Source organism: Neomonachus schauinslandi, chromosome 1, assembly GCF_002201575.2.
Source record: "Neomonachus schauinslandi chromosome 1, ASM220157v2, whole genome shotgun sequence".
NCBI lineage: Eukaryota > Metazoa > Chordata > Mammalia > Carnivora > Phocidae > Neomonachus > Neomonachus schauinslandi.
In genome coordinates this window covers 204,753,100-204,774,993 of record NC_058403.1, presented here as the reverse complement: position 1 = coordinate 204,774,993, position 21,894 = coordinate 204,753,100, and the positions used below count along the sequence as shown (strand labels likewise).

General features: G+C 57.2%; 1 protein-coding gene across 3 annotated transcripts; it reads left to right on the top strand.

Annotated features, from left to right (window-relative positions):
- PKN1 (protein kinase N1) lies at positions 1 to 21,387 on the top strand. 3 transcript variants are annotated; one of them, XM_021704965.1, is made up of 22 exons: positions 1 to 127; positions 4,443 to 4,746; positions 5,667 to 5,818; positions 6,955 to 7,090; positions 9,502 to 9,647; positions 9,945 to 10,158; positions 10,988 to 11,182; positions 13,008 to 13,117; positions 13,214 to 13,357; positions 15,093 to 15,168; positions 15,252 to 15,393; positions 15,483 to 15,576; positions 17,563 to 17,642; positions 17,719 to 17,794; positions 17,878 to 17,969; positions 19,165 to 19,341; positions 19,536 to 19,598; positions 19,719 to 19,795; positions 19,988 to 20,130; positions 20,414 to 20,521; positions 20,601 to 20,681; positions 21,118 to 21,387. In XM_021704965.1, the coding sequence occupies exons 1-22, from the start codon at positions 107 to 109 to the stop codon at positions 21,319 to 21,321; spliced, it is 2,835 nt and encodes a 944-aa protein (XP_021560640.1). In that variant the 5' UTR covers positions 1 to 106; the 3' UTR covers positions 21,322 to 21,387. The 3 variants fall into 3 exon arrangements, with proteins under 3 accessions (XP_021560640.1, XP_021560639.1, XP_044773668.1); XM_021704964.1 differs by lacking the exon at positions 1 to 127 and adding an exon at positions 3,430 to 3,484; XM_044917733.1 differs by lacking the exons at positions 1 to 127; positions 19,719 to 19,795; positions 20,601 to 20,681; positions 21,118 to 21,387 and adding an exon at positions 3,430 to 3,484 and having other exon boundaries at positions 20,414 to 20,501.
- Positions 21,388 to 21,894: the final 507 nt, after the last annotated feature.

Sequence of the window (21,894 nt, the reverse complement as noted above, 5' to 3'; positions counted from 1 at the left end):
GGGCTTGCGCCGCGCCCGCCCCTTCCCCGCCCCGTGCGGGGCGCACGCGCGCTCCTCTTGCCGCCCCTCCCTCCGCGCGGGGACCCCTGGCGGGCGGCGCTAGGACATGGCCAGCGACGCCGTGCAGGTAGGCGCACCTGCGTCCGCAGCCGCCCGGCGGCCGGCCAGCGCCGGGGACCCCCGCTCGCGCGTTGCCGGGGCCCCCGGGGCCCGGGCGGCCAAGGTGGGGACCTCCCGAGCGCCCGGCGCCCCCTCCTTGGGCCGACACCGTGGAGCCAGCATGGTCCACTTTTCGGCAGGTGGAGGTACGCACCGAGGGGGAGCGGGGAGGTCCTGAAGGCCCCCGCCGCACCCCCAAGCTCTGCCCCTTCCCGAGAATTAGAGGGGGCGCGGCGGAGGCTCTACTCGAGTGTCTGTGGCTGGCCGTGCGTCTCGGTGCCTGTCGCCCCCGCCACTCAACTCAGCACTCCCTTCCCCCCCACCCCGCCCCCGCGTTCGGTTCCCAGCAAGTGCCACTCCACCTGGGGCAGGTGCCTGGCGCAGTGGCTCGGAGGGGAGGAGGCCGCTCGGTCCATGCCCCTCCCCCGCACAACAAAGCCCTGGCGGGCCCCCCCCCCCCCCCCGCCTTCAGTCTGAGCTTTATGATGGTCCCCACGCCACCCAGATTGGCACCTGTTGGCGGAAGTGCCCGAGTCACTTCATTAGGTTGAGGAATGGAGGACCCACACGGCCACCCTCAGGGCTGCCAGGTGGAACCTTATCCCAGACGGGGGATTCTCTTGTACCTGGAACCCTACCTGGGCATGGGTGGCAGGGCTGGGTCACCCCCCCCACACACACACACGCAAACACACACAGCCTGGCACCAACCTGCCACCAGCCAGGTTCTCCATGTACCACCTTGTGAACATCACAGCCTTGGACTCACCTTCCACATCTGTGACAAGCAAGGCCAGGGTGACTTCTGAGCTTTGGTTCAGAATCGAGGCACATCCTGTGCCTCTGGTGTCCTCAAAATCCCTTCGTTGTCCTGTGGTTGCTGTGTAACTGGGTTTTCGTCTCCTTCTGCACCTGCCCCCATCCCCTCTGTGTCTCCCCCATGCTCCCTTGTCCCCCACCCCAGTCCTGCTGATGGCCTGTCAGCCTTGCCGTGGAGCTGGGCGTATCTGGTGTTGCCGATCACATAAGGTCAGACCTTGGGGCTGGGGTGGGCTGGGGTTTCTGCCTCTACCCCCAGCCCTGGAAGGGCTCTACAGGAATCCTCCGGTGCATGCATGCACTTGGCATGTGTGAAACATGACCCGGGTGGAGGCTGTGATTCCTGGAATGAGGCTGGACCTGTGCTGTGGTCCCCCCCCATCTCTTCCCCACTCTCTTTCCCCCTCCTGGTCATCCCTTTCTTGTGCCTGCTTGGGCCTGCCACCCCGTCCCTCTGTCTGTCCCGACGTATGGCTGTCTGTTCTGTGTCCGGCAAACGGATGTCCTGTCCAGATTCCGGAAACGCCCAAAGCATTGAAATCTCCGGACGTGAGGGTCTAGGTCCCTGGCTGCTCTGGGAAGGGGGGGATTCTGGGAGGTGGACCCTCTGGACCTGGGTCTCGTGTGCCATGGTGGGAAGTGGGGGAGGAGGGATTCTCCAGGGCTGGGCCAGGCTCCTGATCATGGGTTTGCCTTGCTGGCCCACGGGTGACCCCTGCCCTCTGGGTAGGAGTGAGTCACCCAAGGGAAGAGAACCCAGGAGGCTGGGCCTCCCTCCTTCCCTCCCTGCTCTGGGTATTCTCAGGCCTCAGCTTCTATTCCTCTCTGCCTGGACTTTCCCTATTTGAGCTGGCTGGATCCTGGCTGTACCCTGCTCTGCCTGCTAGGGATGGAATGGGGCTGGGTGATGGGCGGGGACGGGTCACCAGCTGGTAGTATTAGGTGAACTTGGGTTTAAATTCCAGCTCTGTCACTTTCTCACTGTGTGTCCTGGACCCAGAGCCTTTGCCTCTCTGAGCTGTGGTTCTGCCACCAGAAAAATGGGCGCATTCATCAATGAGGGTGTTCATTATCCAAAGGGAGAGATGTAGATGGGCCTGTCCTCTGCAGGTGGGGCTGCTAGGAAATCCTTACTGGTGGTCATGGTCAGCAGCCCAGGGTGTGATTCTGTGTCCTTTAATGCACGGTTCCTCAGTCTCAGCGCTGTTGATGTTTGGGGCTGAATCATTCTTTGAGGTGGAGGCTATCCTGTGCACCATAGGATGTTGAGCAGGCTCCCTGGTCTCGACCCAATAGATGCCAGGAGCACACCCTCCCCACCCCCAGTTGTGACAACCAGAAATGTTTCTGGATGTTGCCCAGGGCCCCTGGAGGTGTGTGTGGGGATCCCCCCCCCAGCTGCTGCTGTCACCTCTCTCAGCCTGTTTCCTCGCCTGGAAAATGGGGGAGAATAGTGGCAGTGGCTCAGGATTCGTGTGATGGGTTGGTAGGGTGTGGGGGTGACACTCTTGGCCTGCACTAAACCTCGCTGGGGGCAGCTGCCCTCCAGGTTGGCTGGGAGCCAACAACGACTTTCCTGTCTGTGAAACGGGTTCTTCTAGTGGGGATTCTCACTTAGTGCCAGACCTGACACTTAGCTGGTGATCAGATTGTGGGTACTCCCCTTTTAAATCCCAGCCCTTCCTCCTGCTGGCTGTGGGGCCTCGGGGCAAGCTATGTCACCACTCCAGGTCTCAGTTTCCTTGTCTTGAAAATGGGGTGATAACAGCACCCACCTTGTGGACTTGCATTAGGTGACCTAGGCGGGGCTCGTAATAACTGCTCTTATTATTAATAGTCATACTTGGCCTTTACTGGGCCGCTGGCTTGTGGGCACCCTCACCCTAGTCCTCCGGCACTGTCTCCTCACGACATGGGCCTCAGGGAGGTGCCCCTGGCCTGGGTGGGCCCTAGCTGTGGTCACAGCGGTAGGTAGACCAGACTGAGAGGAAGCCGGAAGTTGGGACAGCCTGCATCTGCAGGAAGGGGGCCGGCCCATATGAGCACTCATTGGCCGACATGTGCATTATCAGTGTACATGGGGTAGGCACAGGGGTGTGCACACACTTGCCTGCCTGTTTTGTGTACATGCTTGTAGGTAAACGAGAGGGTGTATACACCCAGGTCAGCCCCTGGAGCCTGTATACACTCAAGGGAGCCTGGTCTCCATGTCTACACTAGTGAGGTGTGTGCACACCGTAGCAACCTCCTAGGACATAGAGCAAGGGCTGTCCCTGGTTGCCTCCTGAGAAGCAGGCTTAGTCCTGGAGGGGGCACTGAGGGAGAAGGTCCCCTAGATGCCCCAGAGCCCCGGAGCTGGCCCCACGCAGGGGCTCCTGGGAGCTAGCAGGAAAGAGGAAGTGGCGGTCAAGAGGCCCTGCAGGGCTGAGGTTCAGGAAGAGGGCGGGGCCCTCAGCCGGGACCCAGGATGGCGGAGGCCAGTCCCCCTTTGGACCAGGAGCTGGAGGTGGGGGCTGGGGTTGGGGTGGTGGGGGCAAAGAGGACCCCAGTGACACAGGCTGGAGGCCCTCCCCTCTGTACCTCTTGATTTTGGACCGAGGGGAGGAGATGGGTTTGGGAGTTTTCTGTTTTGAAAATGAAATATGTGGGTTTTTTTGAGGCTCCCAGATCGGGGGAATAGAGAAAGAAGGAGACAGGGCTCTGCTCTTTAGGATCCAGTTATAGAGGACGAGAGGAGGGGAGACAGCGCTTGTCCCAGGACCTCCTACTTTGAGGGTACAGCAGGAGAGAGATGGGGCCTGTCCTCAGGACGTAGTTTGGGGGTATAGCAGAGGGAAGATGAGGCCTGTCCTTGGCACCTCCCAGTTTGAGGGCATAGCAGAGAGGAAAAGGGCCTGCTGTCTGGATTTCAAGCCCATTGTTTTTTTTGGGGGGGGGGGCGGTGGGCAGTAGAGGCCTACCCTGATACTTCCTTGTTTGAGGAGCTGCGCGGGGCGGGGGGGGAAATGGAGCCTGCCCTCGGGACCTGGTTTTAGGGACAGTAGAGGGGAATTGGGGCCTATACTTGGGACCTCCTAGTTTAGGGGGACAACAGAAGGGAGAGGGGTATGCTCTCAGGACCTTGTTTTGGGGGGCAATGGGAGATAGGGCCTGAACTTGGGGACCTCCAAGGGCCTGTCCTCCAGAATTCTACTGTATAAGGAATAGATGAAGGGTGACAAGACTGTATTTATGGGGTCCCCTAGTCTGAGGGGACAGGGAAGGAAGAAGGCCCTGCCCTTGGGACCTCACAGTTTGGGGGAATGAGGAAGCAGGGACAGGACCTTGTCTCACCCCCCCAGTTTTGGGGGTGAGAGTACGTCTCAGAAGCCCCCAGGCCAGGAAGAGGCCAGGCCAAGCTGGCTGAGCGTGGTGGTCCGCACCCTGGACTCCCGGCCCCACTGACCGTGCTCCATCTCCTGCAGAGCGAGCCGCGCAGCTGGTCCCTGCTGGAGCAGCTGGGCCTGGCAGGTGCGGACCTGGCGGCTCCTGGGGTGCAGCAGCAGCTGGAGCTGGAGCGGGAGCGGCTGCGGCGCGAGATCCGCAAGGAGCTGAAGCTGAAGGAGGGCGCGGAGAACCTGCGGCGGGCCACCACCGACCTGGGCCGCAGCCTCGGCCCCGTGGAGCTGCTGCTGCGCGGCTCCTCCCGCCGGCTTGACCTGCTGCACCAGCAGCTCCAGGAGCTGCACGCCCACGTGGTGCTGCCTGACCCCGCGGCCGCTGCCCAAGGTGAGCTGGGGCTTCTCCGGGGTTCCACTGCCAGGGGCTCACCCACACTCCCCCAGAGCAAGGCTAGCCCTGTCTCTGCGGATCCCCAGGGAGACACACCGGGTCCTGACAGCCTCCGGCCTCGGCATACAACCAGAAAAGAACACCAAAGCCGACACCCAGAGGAAGGTCTGCACAGTCACACCACCCCCCAGACAACACCCAAGGACCCACGCAGTGTCACATGAGTATCTAAAGACTCACATGGTTGTACTGACATGCGGACGGCACCCAACGATTCTTTTAAAAATTTCTTTAATTTTTATTTACTTAAAAAATTCTTCATTGTGGTAAAAAATAATGCGTAACCTAAAATTGATCATTTTTAAGTGTACAGTTCAGTGGTGGTCGGTAGGTTCCCATTGTCACGCAAGAGATTACAGAACTTTTCATCTTGCGACTGAAGACCACTCCACATCACGTCAGCAGCCAGAGACCCTGACAGAGCCGACACCACCCCCCAGACAACACCCAAGGACCTAGACGCTATCGTGTGAATACCCAGAGGCCTCCGTACTGCCGCCCAGCACCCAGAGGACCGTGCGCGTGCGCACGCACACACACACACACACACACGGCTGTCCGACCGGTACAGACGCACGTTACCTTCTGTACACAGTCACACCAACACCAAGGACTCACATACACCTGGATGCTTGCCCACACTCATTCCTGCTGGTCCTGTCCCAGGGCTCAGGGGGTTTCCCTGGGAGGGCTGGAGTGGGGGGACCTTCTGGGCCCTGGCCCTCATTTCCTCCTGTCCCTGGCCTTGGGGGCAGAACCCAGGCTGGGCAGAGGGTGGATCCTTTCAGGTGGGCAAAGCCTCGTAGGCAGACGGAGGTAAGGGCCGCTGTGAGTCTGTCCCACCCACCCCTCTTTAGATGCCCCCCAGTCCCCTGGTGCAGGTAGCCAGGCCTGCTCGGCCACCAACCTGAGCCGCGTGGCGGGCCTGGAGAAGCAGCTGGCCATCGAGCTGAAGGTGAAGCAGGGGGCAGAAAACATGATCCAGACATACAGCAACGGCAGCACCAAGGTAGGGGCAGCGTGCACACCGGGGAGCAGATGACGGGCTGCGGGGTGGGAACCGGGGTGCCACCTACATCCACCTGCCCCTTGGGAAGCTGGGGCCCTCTGGGGTGGGGACAGAGGGACTGACAGGTGACTCGGAGGCAGGACTGGGGTGTGGGCAGCTTGTGGGGGCATATGAGAAACAGGATGGCTGTGTGTGGTGTTAGACACAAAGCAGAGGCTGTCCCCCCCTCACTCAGTTACCCCAGAGACTCGAGGGATGTCCACAGTTGGGGCAGCTTTCAGCCTCTGCTGGTGGCCTCTCTCTGACACACATACACATAGTCAGGCCAACACTTAGATGCACACGTGCTATCATCCTAACATCCAGAGACACACCCACGGTCCTAGCAGCATCTAGAGACGCACAGAGTCGTATCAACAGTTCGGCACACACATGCGCTGTCGTACCATCCCGAGACGGTGTCAGCGTGATGGCACTTAGAGACACGTGGAGGATAAGCACCCCGGCCACCTCTAGACACAGAGACACGCACCATCGTATAACACCCAGGACACATGGCACAGGCCAGCAGCACACCTGGACACACACACAGACCGTGCGATTCACACCCAGAGACTGGAGTTGGCACACAGACACCCCCACACCCCAGTCCCGGTGTCCCTGGGCGCCACTGACTGCAGGCTGTCGCACACACCCACCCCGTCCCCCTCGGACTCACCTATGTGGCTGCAGTCAGCCGGGCGCCCTCACCCACACGTATGCCACATGTATGGCAGCTGACGAACACAGAGCGTCCTGACGCCAGGCACGGCTGGGAGCCCTGCACGCAGGTCAGCTCCTTCAGCCCTCAGCCCAGTGGCGGCCGGTGCCGTTCCTACTCCCGTCGCTGCAGATGAGGGCACAGGCCCGGGGTGGGGGGCCTTCCTGGAGGTAGCCGGGTGTTAGGTGGTGGGGGTTCCGGTGCCGTGGGCCGCCTCTCCCCTCGACACACGCAGGAATGCATGGACATTCCTGCGGTCACACTCGCACATCCTACTCTGTGACACCGTCAGCACCGCCTGCGCAGTGTGGCCAGAGGGCCAGCGGTCCGACCCCGGGTCCCTAGCCTTGCCCTCACAGCCCGTCCCCGCCTCCAGGACCGGAAGCTGCTGCTGACGGCCCAGCAGATGCTGCAGGACAGTAAGACCAAGATCGACATCATCCGCATGCAGCTCCGCCGCGCCCTGCAGGCCGGACAGCTGGAGAGCCAGGCAGCCCCGGACGAGGCCCAAGGTGAGCCCCTCGCGCCCAGACAGCCTGCACCCCGCCGGGCGGAGCGCAGCCCCCAGCCCCGTAAGTGAACGCTTCCTGAGCAGGGAGGGGGCCGCTGCGACACGCAGGTTGACCGCACCCACCACCGACCGGCTCTGGGCCCGTTGCCCGTTTTGTCCCGTGGAAGGTCTGCACTGGGTCAGGTACTGGCAAACCACAGCCCGGGGCCCAAAGCTGCCACTGCCTTTTTACTTGTGTAAATAAAGGTTTACTGACACACAGCCACGTCCATTCCTTGCCTGGCTCCAAAGGCTGCTCTTACGCACGACAGCAGCGCGAGCAGGGGCCGCGGAGCCCATGCGTTCCACTGAGCTGAGAATACCCACTCCCTGGCTCTTTAGGAAAAGACATTGCGGACCCCTGGACCTGGACCAGGTGGCCGCCTTGCCATGTTGGCCCCGGCTGTGTAGAACTGTGGGTGTCCACCATGTGTGTCCATTCCCATGGGAGTGTCTGCATGCGGGTGCCTGGGGGCGTCTCAAGCTAATTGTCCACCTGAATTGGTGACAGGATTTGAGGTGTTGTGTGCAAGGGTGACAGCCACTGTGCTCCTCGTGTGTGCGGGTAGTAATGTGACATTGACCAGCATCTGGCGAGAGCCCTCTTCTGGGCCCGTGGAAGGCTGCGTTCTCTCTCGCTGTGTGTGCCCTCCCGTGCTGGAGGGTGGAGGGGCTCTCTGGAGCCTCCCTTACAAGGGCCCTGCTCCCACTCACGAGGGCTCCATCCTCAGGACCTGATCTCTTCCCGAAGGCCCCACCTCCTGACACCTAATACCGTCACATTTGGGGTTCAGTCTCAATACATGAATTTTGGAACAAAAACATTCAGCCCATAGCAGTGGGGTCTGTAACCCAGATGACAGCGTGTGTCTTTGGGGTAGGGGAGCGGTCGGTGTGATGGTTCCCCTGGACTGGGAATACCGACATGATGGGCTTCTCAGTGACCGTATACGATGGCATCATGTCCCTGTGCCTCTGGGTGCCAGCGTAAGCTTGACTCCTGGTGCGACTTTGTCTCCGTAAGAGTCTCGGTGACTATCTGGGCACATGGGACAGCAGGCCTGGGGGCGAGAGTGTGACTGTGTTTGTAAAACGATGTGCCGCCGGATATCAGGGTTCCGGTGACGCTGTGCCTATGCTCTCGGTGCCTCGGTGAGTGTCACACACCCGTGAGTGACAACGTGGCTCTCTCTGACGGAGTGCCAGGGTCTGAGTCAGGGTCAACGTCCAGGACAGGGAGACTGTCCTTGGAACCTACAGCCATGGATAGTGTGGCCATGCCTTGTGCCTCTGGTACCAGTGTGTCCTCATGCCCACCCTGTGCCATTGGGTGACCGTGGCCATCCTATGTTGGGCCACGGCTGTGTCCCTGGGGCTTCGTACTGGGACACAGCCGGTCTGTTTCCCTGCACCACTGGGTCTCTGAGCCCGTGGGTATCGGTGATGCTGCCCTGCCTGTGTGACAGTGTGATGGCATTTCTTTGCCTGTCCCTGTGCCTTAGCCATGTGCCAGTGTGATCATGATTCTCCCGGCGCTGGAGTTAGAGGCCCAGGAGTTTTGCCACCGTGTAAACGCGTCCCATTAGGATGTCTGTGTCCTGTGATCACGTCCCTCTGCCCTGTGACAGTGTCCCTGTGTGGCGGCGTGACTGTATCTTGTGAGAGTGTGTGTTCCTCCGCCTGTGGGGGACAGCATGCTACCCTGGTGGCAAAGTGATGCTGTTACCCTGCGAGTGACAGTGTGATGATCTCTGTGTGACGGTGCCCTTGTTCTCCCAACTGCTTTATATTTCACCTGTGGACGGCCACATTCACTCACCGGGGCTCCGCCTGCAAGAAACAGGTTATTTCCAATCTTTTGCTCTGAGAAAGAGGGCTGCAGTGAATACCCATGTACATGTGTCAAGTGCAGAGGTGTTTCTGGGGGGTAGAGTTCCTGACCTGGGATTGCTGAATCGAAGGGCAGTTGCGTTTGTGATTTTGCATGTGTCCCTATGCCTGTGTGACTGTCTCCTTCTGGCTGTCCAGATGGCCATAGTGTCCCTGTGACAGTCCCTGGGGATGAAATGGGACCCTGCCAACACGTCTGTCCTTTGAGCCTGTGTTGATAGTGTACCTGTGTCTATGACTGTCCCTGTGTGACAGCCCCGCTCTGTCCCTGGGATGGTCCCTGTGGGTGTTTGGAAAAAGAGTGATTGCATCTGGGTGGAAGTGTGACTGACCGTGACCCCTCGCTTGGGAAAAACGTGATGCAGCTTGGTGGTGGTCTATCTGTCGCCAGTGCCTGTTCCTGCGCCTGAGTGCATGTCTGGGGCTGGGGTGGTTGGACCCGGGTCTGGGCTGGCCTCACCGCCTGGCGCCCCCCGCCCACAGGGAGTCCAGACCTGGGGGCCGTGGAGCTGCGCATTGAGGAGCTGAGGCACCACTTCCGAGTGGAGCACGCCGTGGCCGAGGGTGCCAAGAATGTGCTCCGCCTGCTCGGCGCAGCCAAGGCCCCGGACCGCAAGGCGGTCAGCGAGGTGAGGGGTGGGGCTTCAGCGAGGCGAGGGGTGGGGCTTCGGTGAGGGGCGGGACTTTGGCGGGGGCGGGCCCCAGCACAGGGGCGGGAATTGGCAGGAGGGCCTTGAGGGGTGAGGCTTCAGCAAGGGGTGGGACCTCGGTGGGGCGGGACCTTGTCCAGGGGTGGGGCATCAGCCAGGGGCGGGGCCTAGCTTTCTGGGGAGCCCAGGCATAGGACCCAGAAGGTTTGAGGGCTTGGGCCAGGTAAGACTTAGCCAGGCACCATCCCCAGCCTCACTCTGTCCCTCCCATTACAGGCCCAGGAGAAGCTAACGGAGTCCAACCAGAAGCTGGGGCTGCTGCGGGAGGCGCTGGAGCGGCGGCTCGGGGAGCTGCCCGCAGACCATCCGAAGGGGCGGCTGCTACGCGAGGAGCTTGCTGCGGCCTCGTCTGCAGCCTTCAGTGCTCGCCTGGCTGGGCCCTTCCCCCCCACGCACTATAGCACCCTGTGCAAGCCCGCGCCTCTCACAGGTGGGTCCCCACCTCCCCCACCCAGACCCCACCTATGCAGCTCTGTACTCTCGACCTCTCCCCCAAGTCCTGAGACCCCTAACCTAGATCTCTGCTCTCCCTACCCCTGGACTCCCATCCTACTGTTCCTCTATCTTCCATTCAGCCCAGCCCTGTAGCCCTGGGTCCCATCTCCCTAGGCCAGACAGCCCCATGCACTCTGGACTTCTGGTCCCAGCTTGCCCTCTGATTCTGGACTCTTGCCCCCATGCCCACCATGTCCCCATCACTACCTCTCCCTACCTGGCCGTTTTTTTCCTCCAGCCATAGCCCCCCAGCCCAGTCCCACAACCCCTCACTCACAGAACCCTCAGCTTGAGCCATTGTCTGCCCCCCACCCCGAAGCCAGCCAGGTGCTCCCTCCTTAGACGCCCTCAGCCACTACTTCTCCCTTAGACCAGCCTTACCATAGACCCCTACCCCCATCTTGAACCTCAGGTCAGCTCCCTCAATCCTACCCTGGACCCCCTAGTCCAACCCGACTCCCCATTGCCTTGATCATCGACCTATGCCTTAAACCTATCTTCTGTCACTAAATCCCAAGCATTCAGAGCCCCTCCCCAGCCTGGCCCACCCCAGCCTCGCCCCTCCCCCTTGCCCCATATTTCTCACTTCTGGGCACAGCCATCCCAGTATCAGATCCTGATCTGATCTGATACCAGTATCAGTCCACCCTGATTGTCTCTCACCAACTCCCACCTGTATGCTGGCCACTTCTGGACATGCCCACTTCCCCTCCCTTTGGCCTGGCCCAGCTGTGGTCCCCCCCCTGAGCCTGCCCCTCCCTCAGGAACCCTGGAGGTACGTGTGGTAGGCTGCAAGGACCTTCCAGAGAGCATCCCCTGGAACCCCTCACCCTCAGTGGGGGGGCCCGGGACCCCTGACAGCCGCACCACCTTCCTGAGCCGCCCAGCCCGGGGCCTTTACAGCCGAAGTGGGAGCCTCAGTGGCCGGAGCAGCCTCAAAGTGGAAGCCGAGAACATCAGTGAGTGGGCATTGAGGTCTGGAGGGATGAGATGCCGTGGGGATCCTGGGATGTCACACACTCATAACACTTTAAAAAACTAGTATATTATAGTCGGTAGGATGGATTCTGTTAAAAAAAGCAAAAAAAACAGAAAAACACAAGTGTTAGGGAGGATGTGGAGAAATTAGAACCCTCTGCAGTGCTGTTGGGAATGTAAAATGGTTCAGCTGCTGTGAAAAAACGTTATGGCAGATCCTCAAAAAATTAAACATGGAATTACCCTATGATCAGCGATTCCACTTCTGAGTATATACCCAAAAGAGTTGAAAGCAGGGACTTAAGTTGATATCTGGACACTCATGTCCTTGGCAGCCTTATTCACAATGGCCAAAATGTGGCAGCAACACGAGTGTCCGTTGACGGACGAACAGATAAACAAAATGTGATATGTGTGTGCAGTGGGGTGGTTGGTAGTCAGCCTTCAAAAGGAAGGGCATTCTGACCCAGGCTACCACACGGATGAACCTGAGGACATTATGCGGAGTGACATAAGCCAGTCACAAAAAGACAAGTGCTGTATGATTCCACTTCTAGGAAGTACCTAGAGTAGTCCAGTTCATAGAGATGGAAGAAGGGGGAGGGGAGAAGGGGAGGCAAGAACGGAGAATTGTTGTTTAATGGGGACAGAGTTTCAGTTGAGGAAGGTGAAAAAGGTTCTGGAGATGGATGGTGGTGTAATTGTACAACAGTGTGAATTGTACACTTAAAAGTGATTATAATGGTAAATTTTATGTTATGTGAATTTTACCGCAATTTTAAAAACCTAATACGTACAAAAAAGTATGTGGAAAGAATAACAATGGAGCAAACACCCATGTTACCACCACCCACGTCAAGAAATAGAACTCTCTGGAAACCCCCTTGCCCCTCCTCCCCATTGTAGTCCCTTCCTCTGTCCAGAGCTAGCTACTGTCCCAATATATGGTTATCATTTCCTTGCTTTTCTTTGTAGTTTTAGCATCTTTGTACATCTCAAAACAACATAATCTAATCTTGCCTGGTGTTTGGACTTTATATACGTGGAATCATACAGAATGTATTGCATGGTAATGGCTTCTTTCATTTAACTTTGGGAGACTTATCCACGTCATTGCACGAAGCTATAGTTCATTCATTCATTTTAACTCCTGTCTAATAGCCCATTGTCTTAGACTGAGCCATATCAAATTGTTGGGGCTTTTTAAAGTAAAATATAGTAATAGTTGAATATCAGTTAATAAGACTGTAGTATAGTTTATATATTAATTCTCCTATTAGTAGATATTTCTATTTTGGGGCCATATGTATCTCTCAATGTATACCTTTTTTTTTTTAAGATTTTATTTATTTATTTGAGAGAGAGAGAGAGAGAGCACAAGAGGGGGCAGGGTCAGAGGGAGAAGCAGACTCCCCGCTGAGGAGGGAGCCCGACGTGGGACTCGATCCCGGGATTCCAGGATCATGACCTGAGCCGAAGGCAGTCGCTTAACCAACTGAGCCACCCAGGCGCCCTCCCGATGTATACCTGCATGCATTTTTCCAGGGTAAATTCTTAGGAGTATATTGCTGGAAGTTGCATATAAAGTAAAAGTGAATTTGGATCTCTACCTCACACCATACACAGAAATCCACTGGAAGCTGGTTAAACGCCTTGTGGTGAAAGGCAAAACCATAAGGATTTGTCAGGGTAGCATGGCAGAATTTGCATTCTGGATAAAGGTAAAGGATTTCTTTACTAAGATATGAGCTATGCTCCCCCCCACTCCAAACATTTTCTGACACCCTCCCCTTCCCCTCATTCCAGGTGAAGTTAGCACTGTGCTCAAGCTGGATAACACAGTGGTGGGGCAGACATCCTGGAAGCCATGTGGCCCCAATGCCTGGGACCAGAGCTTCACCCTGGAGCTGGAAAGGGTGAGCTAGGTGGGGGGGATGGCAGAGCCTGGAGGAGGAGGAGGGGTTCTGGACCTCTGGCACCCCCAAATGATGGCCCACTTCCCCTCCCTCAAGGCTCGGGAACTGGAGTTGGCCGTGTTCTGGCGGGACCAACGGGGCCTGTGTGCCCTCAAATTCCTGAAGTTGGAGGATTTCTTGGACAACGAGAGACATGAGGTGCAGCTGGACATGGAACCCCAGGGCTGCCTGGTGGCTGAGGTACAACCTCGACCCCTGACCCTGTGAAAACACTTCTTGTGTCTCCTGCTCCCAGTTTTCTAGAAGGGGAAGATATGTTTTGGATTGGTCTCTGAACCTTGATAGAAAAATACACGTAATTAGTTACGTCAGTGACACCACTTAAGCTGGGATTGGTTTTGTTCTGAGGGAAGAAATTAAAAAAAAAAAATTGCAAAATTTTGCCAAGCCAAAACAAAAAGAAAAACCTGGTGACATGTCAAGAAGATTGTTATCAGAGCCACAGTCCAGTAGAGAGAAATTCCTTCTGCAGTGGTGTCAGGGTCAAGGTCTAAATCGGGGTGTCCCGCCCTTGGCACTATGGACAAGTGTGCCCTGGTGGGCTGGATCATTCTCAGTTGCCCTGTGGGGTTTTGAGCAGCATCCCTGGTTTGCACCCACAGGAAACCAGCACCACCCTTCCCCCAAGTTGTGACAATCAAAAATGTCTCTAGACATCGCCACTGTCCCCTGGTTGAGAACCCACAATCTAAATAACATTCCTACCTGACCCCTTGTGGTGTGAGCCAAGCCCCGGCATTAACGTGTTAATCCTCACAATGACCCACTTCGACCCAATTCAGGAGGGATCGTCATTAGTCATATCTGACAGAGGAGGAAACAGAGGCAGGGTAGGAAAGCCACTGGCTCCCCTCATCCAGCCAAAATTGTCTTAAAAAATTCTTAAATGTTCCCCTAACATATATGTGTGCCCTGTTAAATATCCATGTCTCCATGTGGGAATTCTGACGGGATCTCATAACCGAGGACCACTGAAGGAAAAGAGCAGGAGAAGGGCTGACTTCAGGGGCAGGGCAGTGAAACTGTTCTTCCGTTAGGAAGACCGGCCAAAACCAAGCAGGAAGGGTGGTGGTGGTGGGGGTGAATTCTGAAGCAGTCCTGCTCACCCTCAAGGTTCACTTACAGCATTCTGTTTGGTTTTCTACCTCCCCCAAGTGCCAGCCAATAGAACTTTCTAGAATTCTGTTGTGGATGAATCTACAATAGTTGCATTCTGTCGTAGGTGGAAATGTCCTATATGTGCACTGTCCAACATATTAGAGGCCAGCCACTGAAGCCTGGCTAGGGTGACCTGGGACCTAAAGTTTTAATGTTACTTACATTTTACTGAATTTAAATGGCCTTATGTGGCTAGTGGCAACCATATCAGACACACATAAAGTCACACAGTTCTGTGACTTTAGCAACTTCTAGAAGATGCTTCGGAGTTGGGAGAATTTAGCTAGACCAGCGGCTTCCCCATATCAGCTGGAGGGCTTGTTGAAACACAGACTTCGGGGCCCCACCCTTGTGTTTCTGATTCACAGTGGGTCCAGGTGCATTTCTGGCAAGTCCCCAGGTGATGCTGCTGGTCTGGGACCACACTTGGGGAATCAAGGCACTAGATGATGTAGGACCTTGCTGGAGTTGCATGTACATCTTGTTGGGTCAGACCCCCCCCCCCCCACTCCTGGAGGAGGGCTTGGTTGCCTGCCTCTTGCCTTTCTAAGATGGCACTTCGGGAGGTGGCCCTACCAGGCAGTGGATTGGTTTTATAACCCCTCACTATGTTCCAACTTCTTAATATGCTGTGTTTGGATGTGGTGCCACAGTGATTGGAACCCCCAAACCTATGGGTGTGCATGCCTATGCTCCTAAAGGCTTCCCCACCACCTAGAGGTGGGAGTTGGTTCTTACCCATTGGCCCCCTCCCCAGGTTACCTTCCGCAACCCTGTCATCGAGAGGATACCCCGGCTCCGAAGGCAGAAGAAAATTTTCTCCAAGCAACAAGGTGAGGGGGTGGGCAAAGTGGGGCAGGGGCCAGGGGGCTCCAGGGGCATCGTGAGCGGTAGCCCCTGTCCCCATCTTCCCCAGGGAAGGCGTTTCAGCGCGCGAGGCAGATGAACATTGATGTCGCCACCTGGGTGCGGCTGCTTCGAAGACTCATCCCCAATCCCACAAGCACGGGCACCTTCAGCCCTGGGGCTTCTCCGGGACCTGAGGCCCGGTCCGCAGGGTAAGGAGGGGGTCCCTGGGGTCTGGGCTGTCCCTGGTTGCTTGCCAGGGTGCTGGGTCCCAGACACCCCCTCCTCCCTTGTTCTACAGTGATATATCTGTGGAGAAGCTGAACCTCGGGGCTGACTTGGATAGCTTGCCCCAGAAGAGTCCTCTGGGTCCTCCTTCCAGCCCACTGAGCCTGGTGAGTGTCCCACTCCTTCCCCGCGGAGGCCTGGCTGGGGCAGCGTCAAAGATTTCCCCTCCAGGCCTCTCTCCCAGCTCGAGGCCCAGAGGCCACCAGGAACTTCCCTGGGTCATGCATCTCTGCTAGAAGCGGGGTCCCACTCTCTGTCCTGAATAAAAACATGAGCTCAGGAGCCAGGCCACCTAGGTCCATGTCCCTGCTCTGCCAGTTCTTAGCTGTGCGACCCACGGCAAGCTGCTCTCCCTTGCTGTGCTCTGTGCACTGGCCCGTAAAACAGGCATGTTTAAAACTCACTTCAAGGATAGAAGTCAGGATGGTGGTTTTCTCTGGCTGGGGAGTTATTGATAGGAGGGAGATACAAGGGAGCCTGTCGGGGTCGTGGTGTTGTGTATCTTCATCTAGGTCAGAGATCAGCACGTGCGCCTTTTCCATAAAGGGGCATGGAGTCAGTATTTTTGGCTTTGTGGGCCAGAGAGTCTCGGTCACAATGACTCAACACTGCCCTTGTAGAAAGCAGCCGTAGACGATGCGTACAGACGCAGTGGGCATGGCTGGGTTCCGGTAAAGCTTTACTGATGGACACTGAAGTTTGAATGTCATATCATTTTCACAGATCACAAAATATCACTCTCCTTTTGATTTTCCCCCAACCCTTTAAAAATGTAAGAGCTATTCTCAGCTCACAGACTGTTCAAAACCTGGTTTACCCACCCCCCGCCCTATGCGACGCGTACCCAGGAGGACAGGTTTGTAAGAGCGGGCCCCTTGGCCCAGCTCACTGAGTGCATTTGATAACCTCATTTAAAAAAAATGAAAATAATAGTCTATGCTTCTGTATTCTATTTATAATAATAATAATAATATAATAAGCTACATCCTCAGATGAGTTGGGCAAGACAAAATCCAAAAGTTTAATACTACCAGATGCTCGGCAATTCGCGGGCAAACAGGCAGCCAACGGAAGGCGGGAACGTTGTTCCATCTCCTTGGGAGGGCATAGCTGGCTGAGCTAAAAGTGGACATCGTCTTGACCCAGGAGTTCCAACCCTGGACGCTCACACACGTGCACCTCCAGGCAGTTCGCCGCAGTGGCTTTGTGTAGGCGGAAGTGGGCAGGTCAGGGTCCATCTGTGGGAGAGCCAGTGCTAAATAAATGGCGAAGTGGGATAGTGCATGTCTGTGACAAGTGAGGCTAGCCTCCCAGGGCTGGCACAGAGGGATTTCCAAGACAGATTGTCCAGGAGGAGAGGCAAGATGAGGATATCGTCAGTAGTGGTTGCGAGGAAAATGGAGTCTCTTCCGTCACTTTCGCTTGTGTGGGTATAGGATATATCTAGAAAGGTACTCAGGAGATCATTAAGGTGGCTGGCTGTAGGGAGGGTGGCTGGGGCACGAGAGGCCCGTGTGTCCCACCAGACACCTATTTGGACTGATTGCCTTTTTAGAACTGTTTCTGCAGTTGGGGGATGATGAACCGGTTGTCCTGTGTCCCCATTTGCAATAGTAATTTTGACTCTTTTCAAAGTCACAAGCACACATGTGGTGTGAAGCATTAAGTCGCTCTTAGGGCAAATACCCATAGAGGAAATCGGGAGGTAAATGATAAAATGTATTTACAGCATGGAAAAAAAAAAAAAAGGCAAAAGGGGACAGGGAGTATGTGTGTGTACGGTCGGTGGTGGGTGGGGGTTCTGCTAGTTATTTACTGTGATGGTCAGCTGACCACCCGTGAAGGTGACATCCGAATGCATGCCGAAGTGGGGAGGGGAGGAGCCGTGCCGATATCGGGAAAAGAGAATGCCTGGGCTCCTGGGCTGGAAATGTGCCTGGTGTGTTCAGGGCACAGTGAGAGGGACAGTGTGGCTGGAAGGCTGTGAGCAAGAGGGCGGAGAGTGGGAGGAGAGGTGAGGTCAGAGAGGTGACGGGAGCCTTGGTGGCTATTGTGGTTATGAGGTGCCTCTGATTTCCCTCTCTCTGCTGCAGAGTTCCCCGATCCAGGAAACTGCCACCACCCCCGAGCTGCCTTCAGAGACCCAGGAGACCCCAGGCCCCGCCCTGTGCAGGTGACACCCCTCCCCCACTCACCACCCCTCCCCCCCGCCTGCTGTCCTTGTCCCCACCAGTGTCCTCTCTCCACAGCCCTCTGAGGAAGTCACCTCTGACCCTCGAGGATTTCAAATTCCTGGCAGTGCTGGGCCGGGGTCACTTTGGGAAGGTGAGGCTGGGGGGCAAGGAGTTGGGGGAACAGGGAGTCCCCAGGCTGGCCACGAAGGCCATCGTTGCCCACTGTGGTTCCAGGTGCTGCTCTCCGAATTCCGGCCCAACGGGGAGCTGTTCGCCATCAAGGCTTTGAAGAAAGGCGACATTGTGGCCCGAGATGAGGTTGAAAGGTAGGGACTCAGCCCAGGCCCTCTGAGAACCTCAGTCTTTTCTTCTGGGAAATGGGAGACAGGGCAGTCCCCTCTCTGGAGCTGCTGTGACAGTGATTCATAATAGTCACTGGCACTTATTAAGCTAGTACTTAAGAGAATAACTTGGAAAGCACCCACTATGCGCTTTATGTTCAGTAACTCATTTGTTCTCGACGACAGCCCTATGAGGTAAATACTGTTATTGTTCCCATTCTGCTGATGACACAGGAAGGTTGAGCAAGTTGCCCAGAGTCACAAAGCCAGTAAGCAGCAGGTCGGGGATTCAAACCTAGGGACTCAGGCTCTGAAGCCTGTACCCTTCACGGCACCATTGTCCTGCCTCTGCTTTGGGTCAGGGCCATGGGTTCAAATCCCACCCCTGCCACAAATGTGCTTAGAGACCCTGGGGAAGTCACTTTGCCCTTCTGATCCTTGTCCTTGCCCTCTATAAAAGGGGAGTAATAATGCCTTTCTTGCAGGGTTGTCAGGTGGATTAAGTGAGAGGATGCATCTAGAGCATTCTACAGTACCTGGCCCCCTGTAAAAAGGTCCAGCAGAGGCACCAAGATTGTCCCTAATCTTCCTGACATCCTTTTGTCAATCAGGAACCCAAGTCAGATAGGCTTAAGCAAAAGAGGAATTTATTGGTCTGGGTCCGAAAAGTCCAGGGGTGGACTACCTTCAGGCATGGCTATATCCAGGTGCTCAGATGACGTCTCTCAGTCGGCTTCCCTCTTTGTGGGCTTTGCTTGCAATTCTCTCATGGGAGCAGAGATAACCCCCTACACAGCAGTGTAAGGCTCATCCACTAGTTTTAGCCCTTCTTCCTTAATAATTCCAGCAGAAACCCTGAGATTGAGCCCCACTACCTTGGCTTGCCCATTCCCAAACCAGTTCTTGGCCAGGAAAATGGGTGCTCCAATTAGCCCACCCTGGCTGGTCCCTAAAGGGATATTGGGGGGCTGTTACTAGGATGACATGTGGCTTCTGAGTACCTGTTTAGCAGACAAAGCTACTGGGGTGCAGAAATATTAAGCAACTTGCCCAAGGTTGCCCGGCCACTCGAGGTCCTCAGCAAACAGCTGACGATCGAGGACTTCTTGGGAGTGTGGGAGTTGAGGGTGGGGGTGGGGGGCTGCTGTGGTCTCTGACCCCCGCCCCCTCCCCTGCCCAGCCTGATGTGTGAGAAGCGGATCTTGGCAGCAGTGACCAGAGCAGGACACCCCTTCCTGGTGAACCTGTTCGGCTGTTTCCAGACGCCAGAGCACGTGTGCTTCGTGATGGAGTACTCGGCGGGTGGGGATCTCATGCTGCACATCCACAGTGACGTGTTTTCCGAGCCGCGTGCCGTGTGAGCTCCCCCGCCCGCGCCTCAACCCCCAACAGGCGGTGGCAGCCCCCTTCGGCCCCGCTTCCCCCTCCCCCCGAGCCTCCTGGAGTTTTGGGGGGGGACCGGGGAGCTTTCGAGGATGTGGGGGCCAGGCTTCCGTGGCCTGCGTACCTCGCTGGGAGGCCTGGCTCCGTCACACCAGCTTCTCTCTGCAGCTTTTATTCAGCCTGTGTGGTGCTGGGGTTGCAGTTTCTCCACGAACACAAGATCGTGTACAGGTGTGTGCCCTTGCGTGTATGTGCTCCTGTATGCACGCGCTGCCCACTGGGGGCCCTCAGGCTTCAGGCAGGGCCCAGACCCCCCCTCATCCCTCTTTACATCCCCCCAACCCATCACAGGGACCTGAAGTTGGACAATTTGCTCCTGGACACCGAGGGCTATGTCAAGATCGCAGACTTTGGCCTCTGCAAGGAGGGTGAGGGGCGGGGCTGGGATTTGAAGGGCTGGCCTCTGGGGATTAGACAGAGTGGGGGAGGGAATGGAGTCCCCAGCCCTACCTGGGTTACCCCCAACCCTGACCCTGGGATGGGGCTGGCTGGCTGGGCCACCCGTGCTGGGCTGGGAGCCTCCCTCCCCACATAACCTCACATGGCCCTACTGCCCCCAGGGATGGGCTATGGGGACCGGACCAGCACATTCTGTGGGACCCCGGAGTTCCTGGCCCCCGAGGTGCTGACAGACACATCTTACACGCGGGCCGTGGACTGGTGGGGGCTGGGCGTGCTGCTCTATGAGATGCTGGTTGGCGAGGTGAGGCCCCAGGCTGCCCTTACCCTGCCTGACCCTGGGATCATGCCGGAAACTGCTTGTGCCTAGGGGTGGGATCAAATGGTGCCTCCATGTGCTGTGTGATGGGGACAGCTGGCTTTGCCTCCCTAGCCTCAATTTTTGCATCTGTAAAATGGGGTACTTACTTTCCCACATCAGCCAGCACCCACGTGAAGGTGTGCTGGAAGCAGAGGGCTCAGGTGGGGCTGGGAGGGGAGTGGCCAGGAGGAGGGGCCTAATTCATCCTGGCTCTCCCTGTCCCCAGTCCCCATTCCCAGGGGACGACGAGGAGGAGGTGTTTGACAGCATAGTCAATGATGAAGTTCGCTACCCACGGTTCCTGTCAGCTGAAGCCATTGGAATCATGCGCAGGGTGAGGACCCCCCCTACTTGGGCCTGGGCAGGGGCTCTGGGGCCAGGAAGGGGAAGACTGACACCTCTCCTTCCCCCAGCTGCTGCGAAGGAATCCAGAGCGGAGGTTGGGATCCAGCGAGAGGGATGCAGAGGATGTGAAAAAGCAGCCCTTCTATAGGGTGAGGTCACCCCAAGTGCCTGGCCAACTCCCCACCAGAGACTTGGTCATCCCCACACCCCCAGGGCCTATTCATTTCTCCCCTACCAAGATCTAGTCACTTCCCCTCCAACATTATCATCTCTATTTCCTCCCCGCTCCTTCACACCCGCTGACCCTCCTACACCCACATCTACTCCAGGCTGGCCTGGTGGGGCCACTGCCATGTGTATGAACCCAGGCTCCCTCTCCCGCACGCCGGGGCTCCCCATACTCACACTGTCATCCTTACTGGGCCCCCAGCCCCCCACTTGACCCCTCTGTGTTGTGACCCCTATGCTAATCGCCACAGATGCAGGGCTGGGCGGGCGACGAGGAGCTGGCCCCTCCTGCAGTCTGCACCTCTCCCCCGCCACGCTGACCTCTTCCTCTCTCTCCCCCCCTTCTCCCCTACTTAGACGCTGGGCTGGGACACTCTGCTGGCCCGGCGCTTGCCACCTCCCTTCGTGCCCACGCTGTCAGGCCGCACTGATGTCAGCAACTTCGACGAGGAGTTCACAGGGGAGGCCCCCACGCTGAGCCCGCCCCGCGACGCGCGGCCCCTCACGGCCACAGAGCAGGCAGCCTTCCAGGACTTCGACTTCGTGGCCGGCGGCTGCTAGCCCTCTCGCCTGCCCCTGCCCTGACCAAGCTCTCAGTAGTTTTTAAAAAGGCCTTTGGGGTTTGCCCCATCCATGCATCCTTCGGCTCCTCTTGTGTGTAGTAATGGTGGCATGGCGGGGTGGGGTGGGGTCGTGTACTTGGAAATGGGGAGAGTTGGTGGGGACTGATCCAGTGGGTGGCCAGGGGCATAGGGAGTGACGGGGAGATGCCCTGGGTTCTGGTATGGGGGTCACTTGATGAGAGTTAAGGGAAGGTGGGGACTCCGGGCTCTTACTAGGGTGGGGAGCATGGGCGGGCTGAGATGGGACAGGCTGGGAGTTGTGTTTAGGGACACTGGAGTTTTGAGGCCCTGCTGGGGTGTGGTTTGGGGGTAGGGCCTTGGGGATGTGTTGGAGGAGCTCAGGGCCACAATGAGAGAATTGTTGCTAGGGTCAGCCCTGGCGGGCGGTAGGAGCAAAAAGCGCCTCGGACTCTGGCTCAGCTGCTCTGCCCTCGACACAGCCCGGGAGCTGGGGTTGGGGCCGTGGCATTCTGCGCATGCTCCAGCGGCTCCCGCTCCGCGTCTGGCCTCC